General features: G+C 40.3%; 1 protein-coding gene across 9 annotated transcripts in view; it reads left to right on the top strand.

The window, feature by feature from the left end:
- The window catches only part of LOC122550578 (protocadherin Fat 3-like), an 801,871-nt gene that overhangs the window by 774,198 nt on the left and 4,522 nt on the right, over nt 1–23,151 (top strand). For 6 of the 9 annotated variants that reach the window (XM_087988029.1, XM_087988030.1, XM_087988031.1 and 3 more), the window contains 4 exons: nt 954–1,107; nt 1,830–2,482; nt 7,112–7,222; nt 20,374–20,433. In XM_087988029.1, the coding sequence (XP_087844155.1) occupies nt 954–1,107; nt 1,830–2,482; nt 7,112–7,222; nt 20,374–20,433 (978 nt within the window). The remainder of the gene's footprint in view (nt 1–953; nt 1,108–1,829; nt 2,483–7,111; nt 7,223–20,373; nt 20,434–23,151) is intronic. The other 3 variants (XM_087988032.1, XM_043691531.2, XM_043691528.2) reach the window with 2 other exon arrangements.

The following is a 23,151-nucleotide window of genomic DNA, read 5'->3' as shown; positions in this document are numbered from 1 at the left end:
GATTTTCTATAGATGACATTTGAACAAACAGAGTTTATGAATAGCATGTTAGAGTGGGAGTACACTTGGAGGAAACGTGGGGTTTTACAACTGGACATCGGAAATAATGAAGGGCGTAGTGACATGTGAGATGTGAGAGAGAATTAAGGGATCTGATATTCATCATTAAAACTGAGCAAATGATTAAATAAATGGAGATGGTCATTCTAGCCTGTTGTTTGGGCCATCCTCATGCCTCTATTGTTGCATTGGGCATGCCTCTGGAAATCTAGTGCTAACGTCAGCTCATTTGCATCTCCCCAGGAGAAGAATATGGCAGGTTGGGCCTTATTAAGGAAGAGAGTTCTGCCAAGTCAGTAAGTTTTCCAACTCCACTAAAAATCAATCCCCATGCATTGGTGTAGTGTATTGGAATTCTATTGATTGAGTTAATTTTCCGCTGTTTTCCTGTATTTCCAATCTCAGCAATAATATCAGCAATGAGTCATGATTTGGAGATGCCAGTGTTGGACTGGGGTCTACAAAGTTAAAAACCACACAACACCAGGTTATAGTCCAACAGTTTTAATTGGAAGCAGACAACCACCTAACGAAGGAGCAGCGCTCCAAAGGTTAGTGCTTCCAATTAAACCTGTTGGACTATAATCTGGTGTTGTGTGATTTTTAACAATGAGTCACTTTACAAAGAAGATCTCTGTTAGAGAATCAGAGAAAAAATCACTGTACACTCACCACAAGTACTTCCTATCACCTACTTAAGTTGCTTGTGGCATGATCCACTTATGAAATAAAAAATAAAACACAAATTTGACATGTGTAGACACAGAAAGGTGAACCTAAAAGTCAAGCATTTTTACATTTCTATGCTTCCATGCTCAAGGCAATATTTTGTGTTGCTTTAATGTAGGTCTTAGGTATGATATGCTAAAATATACACTATTCTGCTTCAACAGGTTATCAGTGCAGCTGTCTGCCACAGTTTACGGGAAACCAATGTGAAATTGAAGTTACATCCTGCTTTCCAAACCCCTGTCAGAATGGGGGCTCCTGCAATCCATTAGGCAGTGATTTTGCCTGCAACTGCAAAGAAGGATTTATGGGTTTTATGTGAGTTGTATATAACCGCCACCTTTATGTACATAGTGTTGCACAAATGTGAATTACTGAGTTTCTTCCACTCCCAGTTTGAGACTTGGTTTGGGTTCCAAGTGCTGGGATCACAGGAAGCTCGTGGCAGTCAATTAACTGATTATGACAACAGGATATATAAATTTATGTTAAACATTTGGGAAAAGGATAAATTAAATTTGACCCATTTGATTGACATCTTGAATTGATGCACATCATTCAGAAAGAGTTAAAATAAGAATGCTAAAATGACTAAAACTGAAGTAGGTACTTATAGGATTTGTTTTTTAAAGGAGTCAGATGTACTTAAATTTTTACTAAGGGGTTATTCTGACTCCAGATCAGTTGAAATAACCATTGTAAAAGGAGAAAAATATCACTAAAAGAATAATCAATTTTCAAACAGCAGAACATAATCATCTTTATCCATTTTTAAATTATTAATAAAAATTTGAGGAAACAGTCTACAACATGCAATATATCATCAGGTCCATTATAATTATGTGAAAACGAGATTCAATTTGTTTTTCATGTCATGAAGTCAAAACTGTGAACATTTATAAACTCCTTCCAAAATATTTAAAATATAATGCCAACTTGGAGAAACTTAAGTGAGAGACTCACAAATACACCTCATTATCTTAATGTAACAAAGAATAGAATTTCTGGCATAGATAATTTAAAGCATGTTTTTTTTGTAGGTGTGAAGAAGACATTGATGAATGTAACACAGAAGAGTGCCAAAATGGAGGAATGTGCTTAAATACCTTGGGCTCATTTCACTGCAACTGTACTTCAGGATATATAGGGCTGTACTGTGACCTCAGGCCAGTAGTTGTGCCCAATATACAACCTGGACATCCCTATGTTGGCAAAGAGGAACTTATTGGAATAGCTGTGGTCTTACTAGTTCTGATGATGCTGGTGATGCTTTTTGCAATTTTTCGAAAGAAGGTCTTCAAGAAGCATGCACGTAGCAATATGACTCTTGTGCAGGATCCTGCAACTGCAGCTCTGCTTAATAAGCCTAATGGTATTCAGTTCAAAGGCATTAGGAATAATGGTGATAGTCGTAAGATTTACCAAGAAACTGGAGGTCCTCCTCAAGTGCCAGTAAGGCCTATGGCATACACCCCATGCTTCCATAGTGACTCAAGAAACAACTTAGACAAAATTGATGGCATGGGGATGGAGCATCAAGAAATGAGTACCTTCCACCCTGATTCCCCTCGACTTCTGACTACACGGAGAGGCGTTGTTGTGTGCAGTGTGGCCCCAAATCTCCCTACAGTTACTCGGTCCGTCTCTGACTGTGATTCGTTAAGAAAAAATACCTGGGATAGAGACAGAGATGGTAATGAATGTTTTGTGATGATGAAGACATGTTGTCTTTGTTGTAATTGTTTTTCTTTTTGTTTCCTACTTTTTGTATCTATCCCTTCGTGCTACCTCACGTCCAAGCTTCTTCCTTTAATTAGGGGAAAGATGCAAGTTACTTTAAGCTCTGACATCATTGTTGTTCTGTAACTCAGTCAGTTAAGGTTAGCAAGAATGCAGGAGTCTATTCTTTAACCAGAGATGATGTACCTAATGAAAATGAACTTTGGTGATTAACTCTGCACATTATTATTTTTTACAAAATTATTATCGTGACAATGTAAAATAATACTATAAGTCTACAAATGCAACCTGTTATTTTTGTTAACAAGTCACATTCATAAAATCTAATCACTTCAGATTTTGAAAATGTGCATTAGAAATATTAGAGGCTGCTTCTTTACTTATGATTAGATGTTCTACTTGTAAATCAATAAGATTTTTAAATATTGAAGGCAGAGTTTATAAACTTAGTAAGTATTCGGTAAATGCAAACATTCTTGCACTTGCAGTTCATTAATTGCACTTATAACCACATCTAATGATTGGATTGGGGATTCAAATCTTTTACAGAACTGGATCCAGTATCTGAAATCTCCATGAATTCAAATATATATTAAAGTCGAGCTCTCTGTTTTTGTCCTCGCAAACTAACAATTCACAAGTTTCTGCATTTCATTATAATACAAAAAAAACAGTTCCATGAAGCAACATTAATTCCTTACCAATAAATGCAGATATTAAGATTTATTTTGCAATAAATTCATTATCCTTTAAGGGCTCCTGCCTGAAATGTCGATTTTCCTGCTCCTTGGATGCTGGCTGACCTGTTGTGCTTTTCCAGCACCACTCTAATCTTGACTCTGACCTCCAGCATCTGCAGTCCTCACTTTCACCTCAATATCCTTCAGGCTAATGAGATTGGTATTTTTCATGTATTTAGTTGCCTTGTTGATAATTTTGCTCTTGTTACCTCTAAGTGCCCCCATTAAGTATAAATTTTAAGTGTAAGCGGGGTGGATAAAATTAAAAATAACACAACATCAGGTTATAGTCCAACAAGTTTATTTGGAAGCATGAGCTTTTGGAGCGCTGCGCCTTCATCAGGTGGTCCTAATGAAGGAGCAATACTCTGAAGGCTTGTTCTTCCAAATAAACCTGTTGGACAATAATCTGGTGGTGTGTGATTTTTATCTTTATCCAGTTCATTTTAGTGAATTCTATCCTTACTTAGAGTCATAGATATGTACAGCATGGAAACAGACCCTTCGGTCCAACCATCCATGCCGACCAGATATCCCAACCCAATCTCGTCCCACATGCCAGCACCCGGCCCATATCCCTCCAAACCCTTCCTCTTCATATACCCATCCAAATGCCTCTTAAATGTTGCAATTGTACCAGCTTCCACCAGTTCCTCTGGCAGCTCATTCCATACACGTATCACCCTCTGTGTGAAAAAGTTGCCCCGTAGGTCTCTTTTATATCTTTCCCCTCTCACCCTAAACCTATGCCCTCTGGTTCTGGACTCCGCCACCACAGGGAAAAGACTTTGTCTATTTACCATATCCATGCCCCTCATAATTTTGTAAACCTCTCAGCCTCCGACGCTCCAAGGAAAACAGCCCCAGCCTGTTCAGCCTTTCCCTATAGCTCAAATCCTCCAACCCTGGCAACATCCTTGTAAATCTTTTCTGAACCCTTTCAAGTTTCACAACATCTTTCCAATAGGAAGGAGACCAGAATTGCACACACTATTCCAACAGAGGCCTAACCAATGTCCTGTACAGCCGCAACATGACCTCCCAACTCCTGTACTCAATACTCTGACCAATAAAGGAAAGCATACCAAACGCCTTCTTCACTATCCTATCTATCTGCGACTCTACTTTCAAGGAGCTATGAACCTGCATTCCCCTTTATTTAAGTTAAACAAGGTTGTTTCCAACGTAAGTTTCTCATCCTCGAATTAAATTTTAAATTCTATAATGTTATGATCACAGCTTCCTGGGGAACATTTTACTCTGAGGTCATTTATTAAATCTCCTTCATTGCCGATTACATGATACAGGAGAAAGTGAGAACTGCAGATGCTGGAGATCAGAATCGAGAGTGTGGTACTGGAAAAGCATAGCAGGTCAAGCAGCATCCAAGGAGCAGGAGAATTGACATTTCGGGCATAAGCCCTTCATCAGGAATATGGTGGCGCGGGGAGGTTTGGTGGGCGGGGGGGGGGAGGGAGGGAGGGAGGGGGCCGGGGAAGGGGAAGGGGGCTGAGAGATAAACAGAGGGGTTGGAGTGGGGATGAACTATCCAGGAAAGTGATAGATGGAGGTGGAGGGAGGGGTGATAGTGATAGGTCAGAGAGAAGTGTGCAGTGGATAGGTGTGAAGGAAGATGGGCAGGTAGGACAGTTCAAGAGGGCGGTGCTGAGTTGGAGGGCTGGATCTGGGATGAGGTGGGGGGAAGGGAGATATCTCCCCTCCCCCCCCACCTCATCCCAGATCCAACCCTTCAACTCGGCACTGCCCTCTTGAAGTGTCCTACCTGTCCATCCTCCTCCACACTTATCCACTGCACCCTTCTCTCTGACCTATCACCATCACCCCCCACCTCCATCTACCTATCACCTTCCCAGCTGCCACCCCCCGAGCCCCACTCCCACCCTCCTATTTATCTCTCAACCCCACCCCCCCACACCACCACATTCCTGATGAAGGACGCATGCCCGAATGAAGATTCTCCTGCTCCTCGGATGCTGCCTCACCTGCTGTACTTTTCCAGCACCACTTCCCAGCACATTACAAGATATAAAGTAGCCTGCTGTCTGGTTGGCTCCATGACACATTGCTATAGGAAACCATCCTTAATGCATTCTGTGAATTTGCTGTCATAACTACCCTTTCCAATTTGATTAACCCAATCACTGTGAAGATTAAAGTCACTCATAATCGTTGCACCATTCTTTTTAAGTGCTCTTGCTGTTTGATTTACCATCTCTCCCACCAGGCAAAAGTGAGAACTGCAGATGCTGGAGATTAGAGTCAAGAGTGTGGTGCTGGAAAATCACAGCAGGTCAGGCAGCATCCGAGAAATTGGAGAATTGATGTTTTGGGCAAAAGCCCTTTGTCAGGAATATCTTTCTTACCAGCCTTACCTGTGGCTGATGTTTGGGGGTCTGTACACTACTCTTAAAATGTTCACTTTATTCACTCATGGAATGTGGATGTCGCTGACTGGCCATCATTTATTGCCCGCCCTTGAACTGAGTAGCTTGCTAGGCCACTTCAGAAGGCAGTGGAGAGTCAACCACATTGTGGTGGGTCTTGAGTCTCGTGTAGGCCAGACCATGTGAGGATGGCAGATTTCCTTCCCTGAAGGACATTAGTGAGCTAGGTATTTTTTCCAACAATTGGTGATGGTTTCATGGGCATCAATAGATTCTTAATAGGAGACTTTTTCTTCTTTCCCTTGCTGCTTTATTACCTTCTCCCAAATGAACTCTACATCATTGAGCCTAGGTTGTCTCTCACACTATCCTCATTTCATTTTTATTAACGGTGCTACCCTTCTACCTTTGCCATCCCAAATGTCTCCAAAAATTCAAATATCCCTGAATGTTAAGTTCCTAGTTTTGATCTCCTTCTAACCATGTTTGTGTAATGTCTGAGAGATTGTACTAAGTAATTTGGATTTGTGCTATCAGTTCATCTACCTTTATTCGGAATCCTTCTTCTAATATTGAACTTCTCTATTTTTTATGGTTCTTTGGTGCAATGTGACATTCACACATTCTGTCCCTTCCTCTTATTTTTGGTAACGATCAGCCCCAACACAAATACGATCCTCTTGTTTACCGTTGATTTTCTATGCAAGTGACACCACTCACCCCCACCTTGCTCCAACTTCTCTCTGCCCAGGATCCCACCACTATTCTCCCACCTGATTTTGCTCAACCTCCATGACCAATCAAAAAGCCCATCCCCTCCCCTACCAACTAACCCAACATCGCACCTGCCACACCACTCCATCACCAGTAACCACTCCCCATCACCAATTACCAGGGTGCCCTTACAACCCATTACCAATGTCCCCTGCCACCTTCCACACACCACCATTGGAGCTTATACCACCACTTCACAGCTGTCAGAGCTCCAATCCTAACCCTAACTTTGCACTTAGATATCATGCTTTCATAGGAGCAGTCCATATCACCGGCCTTGATGGTGTGATGTCAGATTTATAGGGTAGGTAATAAATGCTGGTCAGCCAGTGACATCCACATCACAGACGTGAATTAAATAAAAACATTGATAAGATAGTGTACAGACCTCCCCCAAAATTAGTCAGTCTGTCAGAAAGGCTTCAAATCATAAATAGTAGGATTTAAAGTATGTTCTACATTTCTGAAGAAACCCTTACCAGAATCACCTGTCAAAAACAAGGAGCTCATTCTTTAAATTTAAAAAAACTGAGGAATTGGCAATCTGAATCTGATTGCCATACCTTGGAAAATCCAGCCATATGCTAAAGACACTATATAAATTCAAGTTTTTGTTACTCTTTAAAGAATACGTGTTAATTATGTTGAATCTTCTGGTTTTAGGAAAAGTGGACATTATTGAGGATGCAGCAGGCTTTACTGGAAGTACAAAAGGGAGTAATTCTGAGGTGCAGTCACTCAATTCCTTCCAGTCTGACTCATGTGATGATAATGGTAAGGAATCTGCTTTTATCTCTTCAGATAGAGAATAATATGTCCTTTTTTTAGCTTTGGACACTTTGTACAACATATATTAATGAGAAAATGTGAAATCACTACTAATCAAAAAAAAAAATGCATTGATTATCATGGAATTTCCACTTCCTGATGACCATACAGTCACTGATTCAATATCAATAAGTATATGAACCTAGAACGCACATACATTTCAGACACCATTGTTAGAGAGAGAGCCCACGTTAGGTGCAGACTATTTAATTTCAGAATATGACTGTAAATATAAATACACCGATATCTCAGAAAGAAATCGTGCTCCCAGAGATCATCAAATCAAAAGTCTGAAATCTTAGAAGAACACTTCTTAAATACAGGAGTGATTTTTGTCTAACATTATGCATTTGCCTCCTTTGTCCCTTTTAAATGAGATGTCAACTGCTGAGTATTTTTGAATTGTTAACCTGTAGCACTAGGAACTGGGGCAAAATCTTTTGTCCTCTAGTGGAACTTTTGGAGGCTGGGACGGCACTTAATTAGGTCAGAGAATGAGTGACTGAGTACCTCACCACCTTCAGGCTCCACCCTGATTACATCTGGCACTGGAAGGCTTGGTCGCCCTCACTGCCCCATTGCCAGTTTATGACCACGTGAGCACTTCATCCTGACACTGTTGGCATTAACCTGTCGCTATAAATGGGTGCAGGCTGCTTGTTGTCTTCAGCAGGTATCCTTTCTTCAAAGGCAATTGATAGAGAAGCGTAGCATCAGGAAGGGAAAAAATAGCCTACTGAGAGCCATCTACATGTCTTTTTTGCTGATTCTCACCTTACGCTTTTTCATTGTGTAAACAGCTCCCAGCGTTGCTTAACTGTCACCTTTTATCTCTTTTTCTTGAATTGCTAAAAATATTATTCTTAAGCAGTGGGCTTTATTGGCAAGGACAGAATTCCTCATTTCTAGTTTTCCTCATAAGGTCCTGGCAGGCAATTTTCTATTTGGTACAAGTGAATGGATTGCACAGTTACATTACAGAGTAGATAAGAGTCAAATATGCTGGTATGAGACTGAATTCAGATTCTTCCCCAAAAGAAATTTAGTAAACCAGTTGGGTTTTTAATGGCAATCCGACAATTTAATAGTCACCTTTTTCCATAATAATTTATTTACTCCTGATTTCTTTTAAAAACGCTAAATTCAAATACTTAAGTTAGTACATTTAAATTAAGCTTGTTCTCTGAATTATCAACCTACTATAATTGTTACAGCTTATTAGAAACATGCCACAAGATGGCACTTTGTGACCAATGTGGTGTTTTATTTCTGCTATGACTTAACCATTGCTTATCAGCAACAGTGTGGAGAGACTGCAATTATAATTACTGATTAAAATACAGGAAGTTCTCCAAAATGCGATGGTTGCGTTCTTGTGCAACTCCGTGCTATAGAAAAACTGCATTTTAGAAACAGAACTTGGTATTGGCCATGTAATCATGTTACAGCCAACATGCATTTTCAAAAGTTTGTGCCAATTAACGCCCTGTGTACAAGACATCAAATATCCAATTCTATTCAAGTACTGAATGAGCAACCTTATCTGATGTTACACTGATCCACAAGCTACAAGTAACTTAAGTGTATTTTTGCAATGCATTTATCTTACAAGAAAGTAAATTGAACTTAGATCTGAGTACAATAAATAATTGAGCTGTGATTGATGTACAACAGTAATGCCATCCTGTGCATTGTTTGCAGAGGGATGTTCTTGTGATATGTTATATGGTAATTTGTTCCTTCCTTCAATAAACTGATGTCACTGCTATTCGGTATTTGATCAGTTGCTCGATTTCACCAGGGAAACCTAGCACCAGACACACAATGTTATAATGTGGTGTCTTAACGTTGACCCTGTATCTGAATTTTAAATTCTGATGCACAGTGGCAGTAGTGTGCACCACCTTTGATTTGATTTATTGTCTTCGCTTTTACCTAAGTACAGTGAAATGTTTTGTTTTGCGAGCAGTATGGACAGATCATAGCTAACAAGGACATACAGATCATAGGGTGCTTAGACAGAGAGGGGCATGCAAGGTTACGACAGCATAAGAGGTGCACAAAAACAAGGTCAGCATTAGGTTTGAAATTAGAGATCTGTTCAGCAGTCTAATAACAGCAAGGAAAAAGCTACTCTTGAGCCTGTTAGTGCATGTGTGCAAGCTTCCTTATTGTCTGGCCAATGAACGGGGTTGGAAGAGAGTATTACCAGGTTGAGAGCAGCCTTTGATGATATTGGCAACCTTTCCACAGCAAAGAGAAGTGTAGGTGGAGTCCATGGATAGGAGGTTGGCCTCTGTGATGGTCTAGGCTGTGCATACAACTTTCTGTAGTTACTTACAGTCCTGGGCACACCAGTTGCTGTACCAATCCATTATGTACCCAGATAGATTGCTTTCTATGCTGCTTCTGTAAACATTGGTGAAGATCCTTATGGACATGCTGAATCTCCTAAGTCTCCTGAGAAAGAAAAGATGGGCCATGACTAACTTCTCAAAGCGCTTAATAATTATGGAGGTCAGAGCCAATGGGTGGTAGTTGAGGCACATTGCATGTGTTTCTTTGGTACTGGGGTGATGGTGGTCTTCTTGAAGCAGATGGGCACCTCAGATTGTAGCAACGAGAGGTTAAGGGTGCCAGCGAATATTTCTGCCAGCTGACCCAGACAGGATATGACTGCATGCCTGGGGAGTTTGTCTGGGTCAGTCGCTTTCCTTATGTTTACTATCAAGAAGACCGGTCTGACGACTGTTGCAGTGACAGAGGGAGCAGGTGCATCCAGGACTGTCGGGGCAGGTCATAGAGTCATAGAGATGTACAGCATGGAAACAGACCCTTCGGTCCAACTCGTTCATGCCGACCAGATATCTCAACCCAATCTAGTCTCACCCGGCCCATATCCCTCCAAACCTTTCCTATTCAAATACCTATCCTGATGCCTTTTAAATGTTGCAATTGTACTAGCTTCAACCACTTCCTCTGGCAGCTCATTCTATACACGTACCATCATCTGCGTGAAAAGGTTGCCCCTTAGGTCTCTTTTATGTCTTTCCCCTCTCTGGCATCCGCTCAAACCGGGCATAAAAAGCATTGAGTGAATCAGTGAGGGATGTGTTTTTGTCTGCTTTTTGTTCTGCTTCATTTTGTTTCCACAGATAGCGAGTGTCTGTGTGGTTAGTTTGGGCCTCTAATTTGCTCCAGTACTGCCTCTTGGCATTTCTAATGGCTTTGTGGAGGTCATATCTGATTTCCTATATAGGTCTGGGATATCTGACTTGTATGCTGCATGTCTGGTCTTCAGCAGGGAGTGGATTTCCCGATTTTATCCAAGGTTTCCAACTGGGGAACATATGGATTGACTTCTTTGGCACGCAGTCCTCTACATATTAATGAAGCCCATGACAGTGGTAGTGTACTCATCTAGCTTGTCTGCTGAATTCTTGAATATGGCCCAGTCCACCGATTCTAAGCAGTCCTGGAGGACGTCTTCCACTGCTTCAGAACAGCATTGTACTACTTTCTGTGAAAGGTCCGCTCATTTCAACTTCTACTTGTAAGATGGGAGGAGGAACACAGCACTGTGATCTGATTTTCCAAAGTCCAAACAGGACATGGAGCAGTAGATGTCTTTGGTTGTGTAGCAGTGGTCAAGGATGTTCAGTCCCCTGGTGGGGCAGGAGTGTGTTAATGGTATTTTGCTAGCACCCTCTTGAGTTGGCCTGTTTGAAGTCACTGGCCATGATGATTAAAGTCTCAGGAATTTCTTCTTCAGAGCATTTGTGGCAGCGTAAATTGCATCCTGAGCATCCCTCACTTCTGCTTGGGCTGGTATATAGACACCTATCAGGATAGCAGAGGTGAACCCACGTGACAGGTAATAGCAACGACATTTCACTGTAAGAAATTCTAAGATTGGAGAATAGTAGCTTACAGAGTTGCCACGACTGTGCACCAGGAGTTGCTGATTAGGAGGCAGATCCTACTGCCCTTTGCCTTATCTGACAATGCTTGTAGTCCACGTAATGTGTGGAGAACCCTTCAGCTTGCAAGGCACAATCAGGTTTAGCAGGAGTGAGCCATGTTTCCATAAAAGAGAGGATATAGCAGTCTCTCAGTTCCCACTGGAAGTTAAATCTGGATCTGAGTTCATCCATTCTGTTTTCAATAGCTTGGATGTTTGTCAAAAGTATGTTCCAGAGGGGGGAGATTAAAAATGCGGTGTTCCAATCTCATCTGCAGGCCAGCACATCTTCCCCATTTTCGGGTAGGTTTCTTGCTTCTGTAGAGTCCTGGATGTCGATGGTGCGAGTCTACTGTTCTAGTAGATGAGTCGAATCAGGACAGGCCAAGCCTCCCCGGAGGTGAGACACTGGGCAAGGTCAAAGTTCAGGCCTGGGCTGGTCTAACCTCCTCAGAGACAAGTCACGGTGGTAGGATTCTTGCTCTTGATTGGTCTCTGGTGTCGGTGGTGCAAGTCTGCTGCTCCGGAAAGTAAATGAGTCGGGTCAGGCCTCCCTGGGTGTGAGATGCCTCAAGGTCCAGCCTCCTTGGGATTGCATTGATGCGGGTTTGTTTTATGGTCCTGGGCTGGTTGGGCCTCCTCGGAGTTGAGTCTCTGTAGGGGCCAGGTCAGGACAGTTTATCATATGGTCAGATCGTGGTTCTGGGTTTCCTCATTTGACCTGCAGGATGCCAATAGGTTTACCCTGGGCCTGTGAATCTAGCATCTGTAATACTCTGGTCTGGGCATTTGTAGGATCTTCAGACCTGTAAGTAGATTTAAGAGAACATTATTAGTAATTTTTACATCTTCAAGATTCACTGTGTAACTCACTGAGGCTCCTCCAACAGCAACTCCCAAAATTGTGACCTCTATCACCTAGAAAGACAAAGCAGCAAATGCATGGGATGATCACTGAGTACACGTTCACCTCTAAGCCACATACTATTTTGTCCTGGAACTGTGTCACTTTCCTTCACTGTTGCTGAGTCATAATCCTGGAATTCATTCCTAACAGTGTGGTAGGTGCCCTTACTTCTCAAGGACTGCAGAGGTTCAAGAAGATAGCTCACCACAACAGTTTCAGCACATTTAGGAATGGATAATAAATGCTCTCCCAGCTAGCAATACCTATATTCCATGACCAAAGCAAAAAAACAGGAATGTCAGAAATTGGGTGCAGAGAGTGAAGATACTACTGCTTTATGTTTGCTTTCATCCAAGTATTTATGTGTAGGAAGATGAGACAGTAGAAAGTTAGTGTGGGGAAAAAAGAGAAAAAATTTCCACCAGACTGAAAACGAGATCTAAATAATTTAGACTAACATATTGTGAGGATGCGCTTGTATCTGAACTGCATTTGTAGGAGTTAGTGAACCCTATCCTAAAGGACAACATCAAGGATAGATGCCTCCAATTCAAACTTTTCAGGCTGAGAACTGAAGTGCAAACTGGAGATATTCTGACAGGCGGGAAGGAGCATCAGTACCTGAACAGTTGTTTTCTTCATTAACACCTCATGGAAAGATTTGAGAATTCAGAATTGAGTTGGTGTAATGAATAGTGTATAGACCAAGGAGAACCCAATTGAGAGAGAAAATGAACAAAGAACAGTATAACACAGGAACAGGCCCTTCAGCCTACCAACCCTGCGATGACCCATTATGCCTTTCTAAACTTAAAAGCCTTTGCCTCTGTGTGGTCCCTAAACCTCTTTTCCTTGCCTATTCATGTATCTTCCAAGTGCTATCATATCTGCTTCTACCACCTCCTGTGGCAGTGCATTCCAGGCACTGACCACCCTCTGCAGCAAAACAAATTGCTGACTACATCTCCTTCCCCCCTCTTTTCTTAAACCCATAACTGACAGTTCTATCAAGGAGAAAATACTCCAACAATCCATTCTATCCATGCCTCTCATAATTTGTCAACCAAAGAAACTGTTCCAATCAACAAGTTATTGCTGCTGTGAAGGGAAGTGTGATGATTGTTAAAAGGACAACCAGAATTCAGGTGGCTGTCTAAGGAAGAAGGGAAGTGAAACACCATTGTTCTGGGATTCAACCATTTGGCAAAATTGTTATTACCCTTTTATATGGGATTGTGAATATGCATGGTTTGTTGATGCCATTGTGTGGAACATCTCAAAGCAGCTTGAAAGGATACCATAGAGGAGGTGTATGGGGTGGGATTGTCATGTTTTGACCCATGATGGGACCTACATCATGGGTCAAAACATGATGTAGGTTTGGAATGCATCAAAAATAAGCAGCTCAAGTGAAGGGCAGAGCTCTAGGCTACATTCTTTGAATTATTAGCCAAGACAAGTGCAAATTGGCACAGAATTAAACACATTAGAGAAGTGAATATATGACTGAAGGAGTGGTGTGAGAACAAGGAGTTCCATTTTATGAGCCATTAGGAACAGTACTGTGACCAGATGAAACAGTACCATTGGGATGGGTTCTGCTTGAACTGGACCTGGACCAGGGCCCAGTAGAAAGTATAATTGATTTGATCACGTGAACTTAAAACGACGAAGACAGTAGCAGTGGTCAAGGTGTGTGCATAGGGGTGTGGAAAAGTTTATATTGAAAAGGTAATTCCGAAACAAACTAAAGCAAAGAAAAGTGGAACAACTGTCAGGAATTGGGCTTTAAGTACTAAACTCAGACAAAAGGAAAATTAAAGGTGTGAACTGAGAAATTCCGACAGACAATAAGAAAATGTGAGTAATGTGGATTGGTTGGTTGTATGATCTCAATATGCATACTTCACACAAATGCATACAGTGTAATCAACTTCAACTTGAAAGGAGTGATGTGTTAGCCATTATAGAGAAATACCTGGAAGACAATCTAAACATACCAGCCTAGCTGTGCACAGGAAAAGCAGGGACAATTATGGTGTCAGGAGATTCAACCCAGTAATATATAATGAATTGGTGGCTTGTGTAAAAGCTGTGATTGGGCATGTATGACAGGAAGACAGAGTGGTTTTAAATGGACATTTTCAGTTTTGTATAAATTGGGATGAGTGAAAATCAAAAAAAGGTGTATTTCATATGCATCCAGAATGGCTTTGAGTCAGTAGGAGGTAGCCCATATTAGAATTAATGTTAAATAATGACGCATATTTAATTATCAGTTGAATGCTTATGAACATTTAACAGATCATTATATCATCAAGTTTAATGTTAAGGTTTGAAGAGAAAGATATGAAACTGCTACTTGGATTGATTTACGTAAGGCTGATTTCAATGCACTAAGAAAGGTACTATTCAAAGTGAACTAAACTTATCTGTTTATTGATGAAATAGCCGTAGATCGTGAGGTGCTTGAGTAAGAATTTAATATAATACAGATTGAGTTTATACATATAAGAGCAAAACGTCTACTTACCAAAAAAGATTGTCATGGACAACCAGGGGGTAAGAGCTAACAAAAGTTAGAAAAAACGTATTCAGAAATGCAAAAAATAGCACACATCATGGCAAATGGGAGAGTTGGAAGCAGTAATGGGTGACAAAGCACGTAATAAGAGCTATTAAAAAAATGAGAAGGACCTTGCAAAATATATTAAAATGAACACACAAAACTTTTGCAATAATATTGAAGACTTGTTGCTCCACTAGGCAAGCTGTTCCAGTACAGTTGCAACGCTGGCATCGCTCCCAAAAATGTGGAAAGTTGCCCACATACATCTTGTACATAAAAAAAGGACAAATTGAACCGAGTCAGTTACTACCCCATCACTCTAATCATTGGTAAAGTAATGGAAGGTGTCATCATGAGTGCAGCACTTGCTCAACAATAACCTGCATGCTGATGTCCAGTTTGGGTTGTCAGATTCACCCAACTTCTGACCTCATTAAAGCCTTGGTTCAAACATGAACAAAAGAATCTGAGTTCCAGAGGTGAATTGAGAGTGACAGCCCTTGACATCAAAGCTACATTCAACAGTGTGGCATTGAAGAGCCTCAGCAAAACTGGAATCAAGGGGAATAAGGAAGCAAACTCTCTGCTGGTTGCAGTCATACTTGGCACATGGTTGCAGTTGTTGGAGGTCAGTCATCTCAGCTCCAGATCATCTCTGTAGGAGTTCCTCAAGGTAGTGTCTTTGCCCCAACCATCTTTAGTTTCTTCATCAATGATCTTCCCTCCATCATGAGGGTAGAAGTGGAAATGTTTGCCAAAGGTTGCACAATGCTCAGCACTGTTTGCAACTCATCATATACTAAAGCAGTCCATGTTGAAATGCAACAAGATTTGGACAATATTCAGACTTGGACTGATAAGTGGCAGTTAATGTTCATGTCACACAAATGTCAGGCAATTACTATCTCCAGTAAGAGATGATTTAACCACTGCCCATTGACATTCAATGGTGTTCCCATCACCGAATTCCCCACTATCAATATCCTTGGGGTTATTATAGACCAGAAACTTAACTGGACACATCATATAAATACTTTGGTTACAAGAGCAGGTCAAAGGTTAGGAATACAGCAGCGAGTAACTGACCACCTGACTTCCCAAAACTTGTTCACCATCGACAAGGCACAAGTCAGGAGTGTGATGTCATGCTTCCCATTTGCCTGGATGGTGCAGCTCCAACAACACTAAACCAGTACAAAGCAGCCCACTTGATTGGCACCACATTTACAAGACTCACTGCAGAAATTCACCAAAGGTCCTTAGACAGCACCTTCCAAACTCATGATCACTTCCACCTAGCATGACAAGGACAGCAGATACATAGGAACACCACCCTCTGGAAGTTGCTGTCTAAGTCACTCACCATCCTGACTTCAAAATATATCACTGATCCTTCACTGTCGTGAGGTCAATTCCCTGGAATTCCCTCTCTAAGTGCAATGTGGATCTATCTACAGCACATGGATTGCAGCAATTTAGGAAGGCAGCTCACCTCACCACCTCAAGGGTAACAAGGGCAAAGCAATAAATGCTGGCCAGCCAGTGACACCAATGGCCCACAAGAAAATTAAAAATAAACTAACCAAAAGAAGTGGTTAAAAGCATATTGAGTTTTAGTCCTTTTCAGCGCTGGAAGAGACCATTTGGCCCTTTAAATCAATGCCAGCTCTTGGCTGGATAATTCAATAAGGCACACACTCCTGCTAGACCTCAGTACCCCAGCAGGTTTAATTCCTTTGAGTGCTCATCTAATTTCCTATTGAAATCACTTTTTATTTCCATTTCCACTTCCATTATCCTAGTGGGTGACACATTCTAGGCTCACAGACCTGCTCGTTCATTACATAAATGTTCTTGCACACGTTCATCCTGCATCCTCTACCAAATCTATTCATTGAAAGTTTTTAGTCATCTCCCTTATCTAAATCTGTCATAATATTTCATATCTCTATCAAATCACACCCGCATACCTCTTTCTTCAAAAAAGAGCAACCCCAGTCCTTCCAACATAACCCTGTAATTAAAGCCCTCTGCCTCAGAAACATTCAGACAAGTCTCTACTCTCAACCATCTTTACATCCTTCCTAAACTATGATGATTTGATCTTAACACAATATGTTAATTGGTGTGGAACGTCATGAAAGTTCAACATAACCTTCCAGCTTTTGTACTCAACAGTTCATTAAATAAGCCTAAAATTGCATGTGCTTTACCAGCCATTCCCTCAGTTTATCCTGCCACCTTCAAATATCAAAGCACATTCAACAACCCCTAACCACCATGAGGTTCCTCTGTTTTTGCACAAACTGGAATGGTATAACCTGTCTATATTGCCTCTGGCAAAATGCATCACCTCTCAATTCTCTTAATTAAGTTCCAGCTGCCACTTATTCTGCATGTCTATCTATGTCCTGTTACTAGTAATTTATAACATCCTCATTGTTTGCTATTCCTCCACATTTGGTGATATCATGTTTTAAGAACTTCATGTTACAAGACCAATTAATTTATATATAACATAAAAAGTATTCTCAGGACTGACCATTGGGGAACATGGGGTGGCACGGTGGCTCAGTGGGTAGCACTGCTGCCTCACAGCAACAGGGTCCCAGGTTCGATTCCAGCGTCCAACTGTCTGTGCGGAGTTTGCACATTCTCCCCATGTCTTAGATTCGATTACTTACAGTGTGGAAACTCTACACCGACAGTCGCCTGAGGCGGGAATTGAACCCAGGTCTCTGGCACTGTGAAGCAGCAGTGCTAACCACTATGCCACCGTGCCGCCCATGGGTTTCCTCCGGGTGCTCCGGTTTCCTCCCACAGTCCAAAGATATGCAGGTTAGGTGAATTGGCCATGCTAAATTGCCCGTAGTGTTGGGTGCATTAGCCTGAGGGAAGTGGGTCCGGGTGGGTTACTCTTTGGAGGGTCGGTGTGGACTGGTTGGGCCGAAGGGCCTGTTTCCACACTGTAGGTAATCTAATCTAATCACCATCCAGCCACCTCCAAGCTGTAAAATAACTATTTACCAGGCTCATATTACTTCTGTAGTTCAGTTGATTTTTATTTTTATCCATTTGGACACTGACTTTTCTAGTCCATAAGCCTCAGTGTTGCCAATCAGCCTATTATGTGGTACTTTATCATTAAATGACCAGTTATGGCTATGGATAAGCTGACCAATTCATCGTCTAATGTTGGTAAATTTGGCATGGGGGCAGGGTTGGCTGGGTAAGTACCAAGAACACCCATTGCATGGTGCCCAATGTGTACACCCCTCTTATTTGCCAGCCCATCTGTGGGAGCATGTAAAAACTAGTGCGGTACCTCAACAAAATTAGTATAAGCAGAATAACAGTAATGGAGAAATGAATGACACTAAATAGCACCAACAAGGCTTTGTATTCTCTGGAGTTCAAAGATTCAGAGTTGTTCTCACTGAAACTTACAAAATACTTAAAGGATCAACAGGTAAATGCAGGTAAAATATTTCCCCTGACAGGGGAGTCTTAAACCAGAGGAAATAATTTTTAAATATGTGGGATACCATTTAGGATCAAGACAAGTGGAAACTCCGACACACAGGATTGTAAATCTTTGGGGTTCTCCACCTAAGAAGCCTATAGAAGCTCATTCTTTGAGTATATTTAAAGTAGAGGTTGACAGATTTCTGATTGCCAGTGGTGTAAAGACTAATGGGGATACTGTGAGTAAAAGATGTTGCTGTTCAATCGGCCCTGATTGTGTTACTGGTGGAGTAAATTGGACAGGCTGAATGATCTATTTCTATTTCTATGTTCCTAAATCCACGTGACCAATATTTTCATGCCATGATTTTAAAAGAAGTAGGTGGCAGCACTGCAGTTGTCCGATCTGTAATCTTGCATTTCTACAAATTTGGGAACTTTTCCTTTTAGTTAGAAAGTTATAAATGTCAATTCGCTGTTTGGAAAGAGTGAGGAAAGAAACTAGAAAATTACAGACCAGTTAAGCTAACATCTATTGTTATGAAATGACTAGAGTCTGTAATTAATGTTGGAGACTGAACACCTTGAAAGCTCTTCACTAACCAGAGAGGGGCAGTGTGGGTTTGTTTTTAAGTACAGATTATGATTAGCGAATCTAGTAGAATCTTTTTGAGATAGTGACAAAAGAAGCAATAGCGACATGAGGAAAAACCTTTTTACACAGCGAGTAATTAGGAGCTGAAATACACTACTTGGAGCAGTGAAGGGAAGTTTATTTGAAGCATTTAAGAGACAATCGGATTATTGTCTGAAAAGAAAATGTGTGCTGAGGGAGAGTGGCACTAGGTGAATTGTTCATTTGGAAAGATAGCATAGATTTGACAAATGGCCTCCTATGCAGTAACAATTCAGTGACTTAAATATTTGAAAATTTACAGAACTGTTTTGTCAAATATTTCCGGTGTCTTGTTAACACCTTGCAACTGTGCTCAGAATTATTACTGAATTTCCTAGACACTCAGCTTAGTAAGTAGGAAGGTAATAAATCACATTACTCTTCCAAAAAATAAATAGCAAAATCTCTGACCTAAAAGGAACATCTTTAGCTAATTCCGGATCAGTTTGATTCAGCTTAACGTTCTGACCCACATCTCGACTCCCAAAAGCAGCACATGTTGAGACATTACAGTCAATTATGTACTTTTGAAATGTCATTGTTGTCATCTTCTCCAGCCCCACAACATTCAAAATACCTCTGCACTTCTAAAATTAGTTTCTTGAACATCCTGATTTTTAACTCCCCTACCATTGTCAGCCAGACTGGCTGTTAATTATTGAAGTTACCACCTTACATCCTTGACTTTTCTTTGTACATTTCAGAAGTTTCTTAAAACCACTTATTTAACCAAATTGTAGGTAACTTTCTTTAACTTTTTCATATGATGAATTGTCACTGACAAGGCCAGCATTTGATGCTCATTCCTAACAGTGGTCAAGATGCTGGTGGAGAGCCTCATGTTGCATTGTACCTAATTATGCTTTACAACAACTCCTGTGCTGTTTTATTCTTTTAAAGGTGCTATATAAATATAAGTTGTGATTTTTATGAGAAATAATGAACCAGGATAACTACAGGGTGGCACAGAATGTATTCCTTAACACTCAATGTATCCATTATAGGTCAGTTCTTCAGTATGTTGCTTTGGCTGTACTTCTTTCCCTCTAGAAAACTACAATTAGGGTAACAACGTAAATATTTAAGTTCATGCTGTGTAATACCCTGAGAGATTCAGTACATTATTGTGCTTGGTGGTACTTCTGCAGATTGAATAGCCGCTGTCAACAAATGTTAACAGAATGAAGTCAGACACATTCTTCCTGTTGCTTCCCTGTAATAACATTTAACTGTTCTCAAAGATAGGCTTCACTGAGAAACTCAATGTATAAACTGAGCCTTACCATGCAGAGGTTTTCAAAAGAAATTACTTCTCAACTGTTTTTATTAAAATTATGCAATAGAACCAGTAAAAAACCAAATTGTTTGCTCAGTTGCAATATTTTTGTACTTGCCTTTTCAAGAGGGATTTACATCAAATTAGTGTTAAGAAATTAATGTAGAACTGCTTATATTAACATTGCACTACTTTCTACTGCTCCTTTTCCTACCTTTCCCTTTTCTTACCCTATCCTGAAAGCTTCAGTAGTGACTGTTATACGGCTGGTTAATGATGCAGTTGACACAATTGAGAATGAAGGTATTTAACTTGTTAATTGCTCTCCTTGTTTTTCTTATGACAATATGATGTTTGGAATAAAACAATATACCACACTTTGAAAGATACTGTATGTTGTTTTATGTAGATTATAACAAAAAGTCAAAAGTATAACATTAGTTAAAATATTAACTGTCATATAAGCATATTTTTATGTAATTTATTTATTTGACTAAAGAGCCTACAGCAATTCACTGTCTTACTGAATTTCTATGGTCTCAAAATTACATTGTATATTGTGAGCAAAACTATTGAGAATGTTCAAATTATCCATTAAGAAGACAGGTTCCAACCATGAATCTTAGTTATGAGCTCAGACTTCATCCTTCTTCCTGGCAACTAACAGAAAGCTGAAACCGTTACCTCACATCCTTGAGCAGAGCTACCAACTTCATATCTTGTGTTCCACTAAAGCCATCTACTTTTCATCCCCATAGATTTACTCACTTCTATCTCTGGGACACCCGGACCAACCAACCCAACCACCCTGTAGCTCAACATTTCAATTCCCCCTCCCACTCCACCAAGGATATGCAGATCTTTGGACTCCTCCATCGTCAGACCACAACAAAACAACGGTTGGAGGAAGAACGCCTCATCTTCCGCCTAGGAACCCTCCAACCACAAGGGATGAACTCGGATTTCACCAGTTTCCTCATTTCCCCTCCCCCCACCCTGTCTTAGTCAAATCCATCGAATTCAGCACCGCCTTCCTAACCTGCAATCTTCTTCCCGACCTCTCCGCCCCCACCCCAGTCTGACCTATCACCCTCACCTTGACCTCTTTCCACCTATCACATTTCCGATGCCCCTCCCCCAAGTCCCTCCTCCCTACCTTTTATCTTAGCCTGCTGGACAAACTTTCCCCATTCCTGAAGAAGGGCTTATGCCCGAAACGTCGATTCTCCTGTTCCCTGGATGCTGCCTGACCTGCTGCGCTTTTCCAGCAACACATTTTCAGCTCTGATCTCCAGCATCTGCAGACCTCACTTTCTCCTCACTTCTATCTCTGCCTCATCCTATTTGTTTTTCAAACCCTAAGTCTTGTTTCTGTTTTTATTTCCTCTAAAGTCAGAATGTACCAATGATTTCTGAGTCGATGTTCCACATTCCACCTTTTTAAACTTAAATACGTCTAAAATTATGCTGTCCTCTTAATAATGTGCAACAGGTCCCATTCACACATCACTTCTGTATTTGCTAATCTACAATGACTTGCTAATGTCTAGCAATTTTATGATATTGACTCTGTGACCTCAGTGAACCCTTTGTGAGACCTAGGGTGCTCCTCCAAATAAAGCATGCTGTACATCCCAATGATCATCACTCCATCATTAGTGACCATGCCTTGCACTGCTTTGCTTCTGAGTCCTTATGTCCTGTAAATCTCTGCAGTGTTCTGCTTCTTTCACCACCTTAAATATCACATTTTTATCTGATGTTCTTAAAAGAACCTCCTTATATACCTAATAAAAACTAAAAGAACTGCAGTTGTTGTAGATCATAAAAACAAAAACAGAATTTGCTGGAAAAGCTCAGCAGATCTGGCAATATCTGTGAAGAAAAATCAAAGTTAATGTTTCTGATGAGGTGATTCTTCCTCAGAACCTACTTATGTGTCACACTACACTTATAAGGAACTTTGTAAAGTTTATAATGTCATATACAATTAAGTTCTCTTGATGCTTTCATGTCAGTTATTTTTTCCACTATTTCACTGGTAGTATTAGCTCATTTGTTGTTGCTTACTGTTTATTATTAAGGTGCAATTAAACCTTTTTTTTTCTAAGAATACGTAAGGCATTTATATTCTAATTCCACCAATTTTCATAGATTGTCATGTTTGAGATGGGCCAAGGCACAATTCCAGACGGTTACCTCATTCGCTGCTAAACAAGGACCTGATCTATCTGATCTTTGTGTAATTTTAAGTAATTTCAGCATACTCTTGATTGAATTTATAGCAGGAATATGGTAGAATAAAGAAGTAATCAAGAAGAATTTAAAAAAAAAACTTCTCCAAGCTCTGTGACAAAGCATAAGAATTCTAACTTTCAGAAGGACAACTGACGGAATTAATGGAAAAAAGTCTGAGTGTCATCACAAAGAAATAACTAGAGGGATACTTATCATGTAATTTTTAAAAAGTACATCTATGCTAAATTACAATGACCAAATTTCAGTGGAAATAAAATACTGATTATATTTCTGACAGTTTTTTGAAATGATGCTTTGATATATTTTCTAAAACAACCCCAGAGCAGTTTAGAGACAACCTTGCTTCATTCTAACCTATACAGATATGGAAATGTGTTTATTTATAATTTTAGGAAACATTACTGTTTAAATTATTCGTACTGAAAATGTGTATCCTAAAATCATAGTGTGCCATTGCTGTTAAAAACCTGGGATGTACAAAATCATTTTGGGTTTCTTTAATCCACAAAACTTAATTAAACAAAGAAAAAACAAATTCCAGTTTAACCTTGAAGAAATGAAAGCATCAGTCAAATTAGATATCCAAATGTAGCAAACCACAAAGTACTTGAAAAAACATTTCAGTTGAAACCCATGTTAGATTGATAGTGTTTTGTTTTAGGTAGTGCATTTTACACTAATGTTCATAAAGTGTGATCATGGTGAAAATGACTTCAATACAATAGCTTTTGCTTGTTCTAAATCATATCAAATGGAATTCTA

The sequence above is a fragment of the Chiloscyllium plagiosum genome, unplaced genomic scaffold (assembly GCF_037043375.1).
Source record: "Chiloscyllium plagiosum isolate Xiang-an unplaced genomic scaffold, Cpla_swu_hap1 HiC_scaffold_6, whole genome shotgun sequence".
In the NCBI taxonomy this organism is placed as follows: Eukaryota; Metazoa; Chordata; class Chondrichthyes; order Orectolobiformes; family Hemiscylliidae; genus Chiloscyllium; species Chiloscyllium plagiosum.
This window is presented reverse-complemented; position numbering and strand designations above follow the sequence as displayed.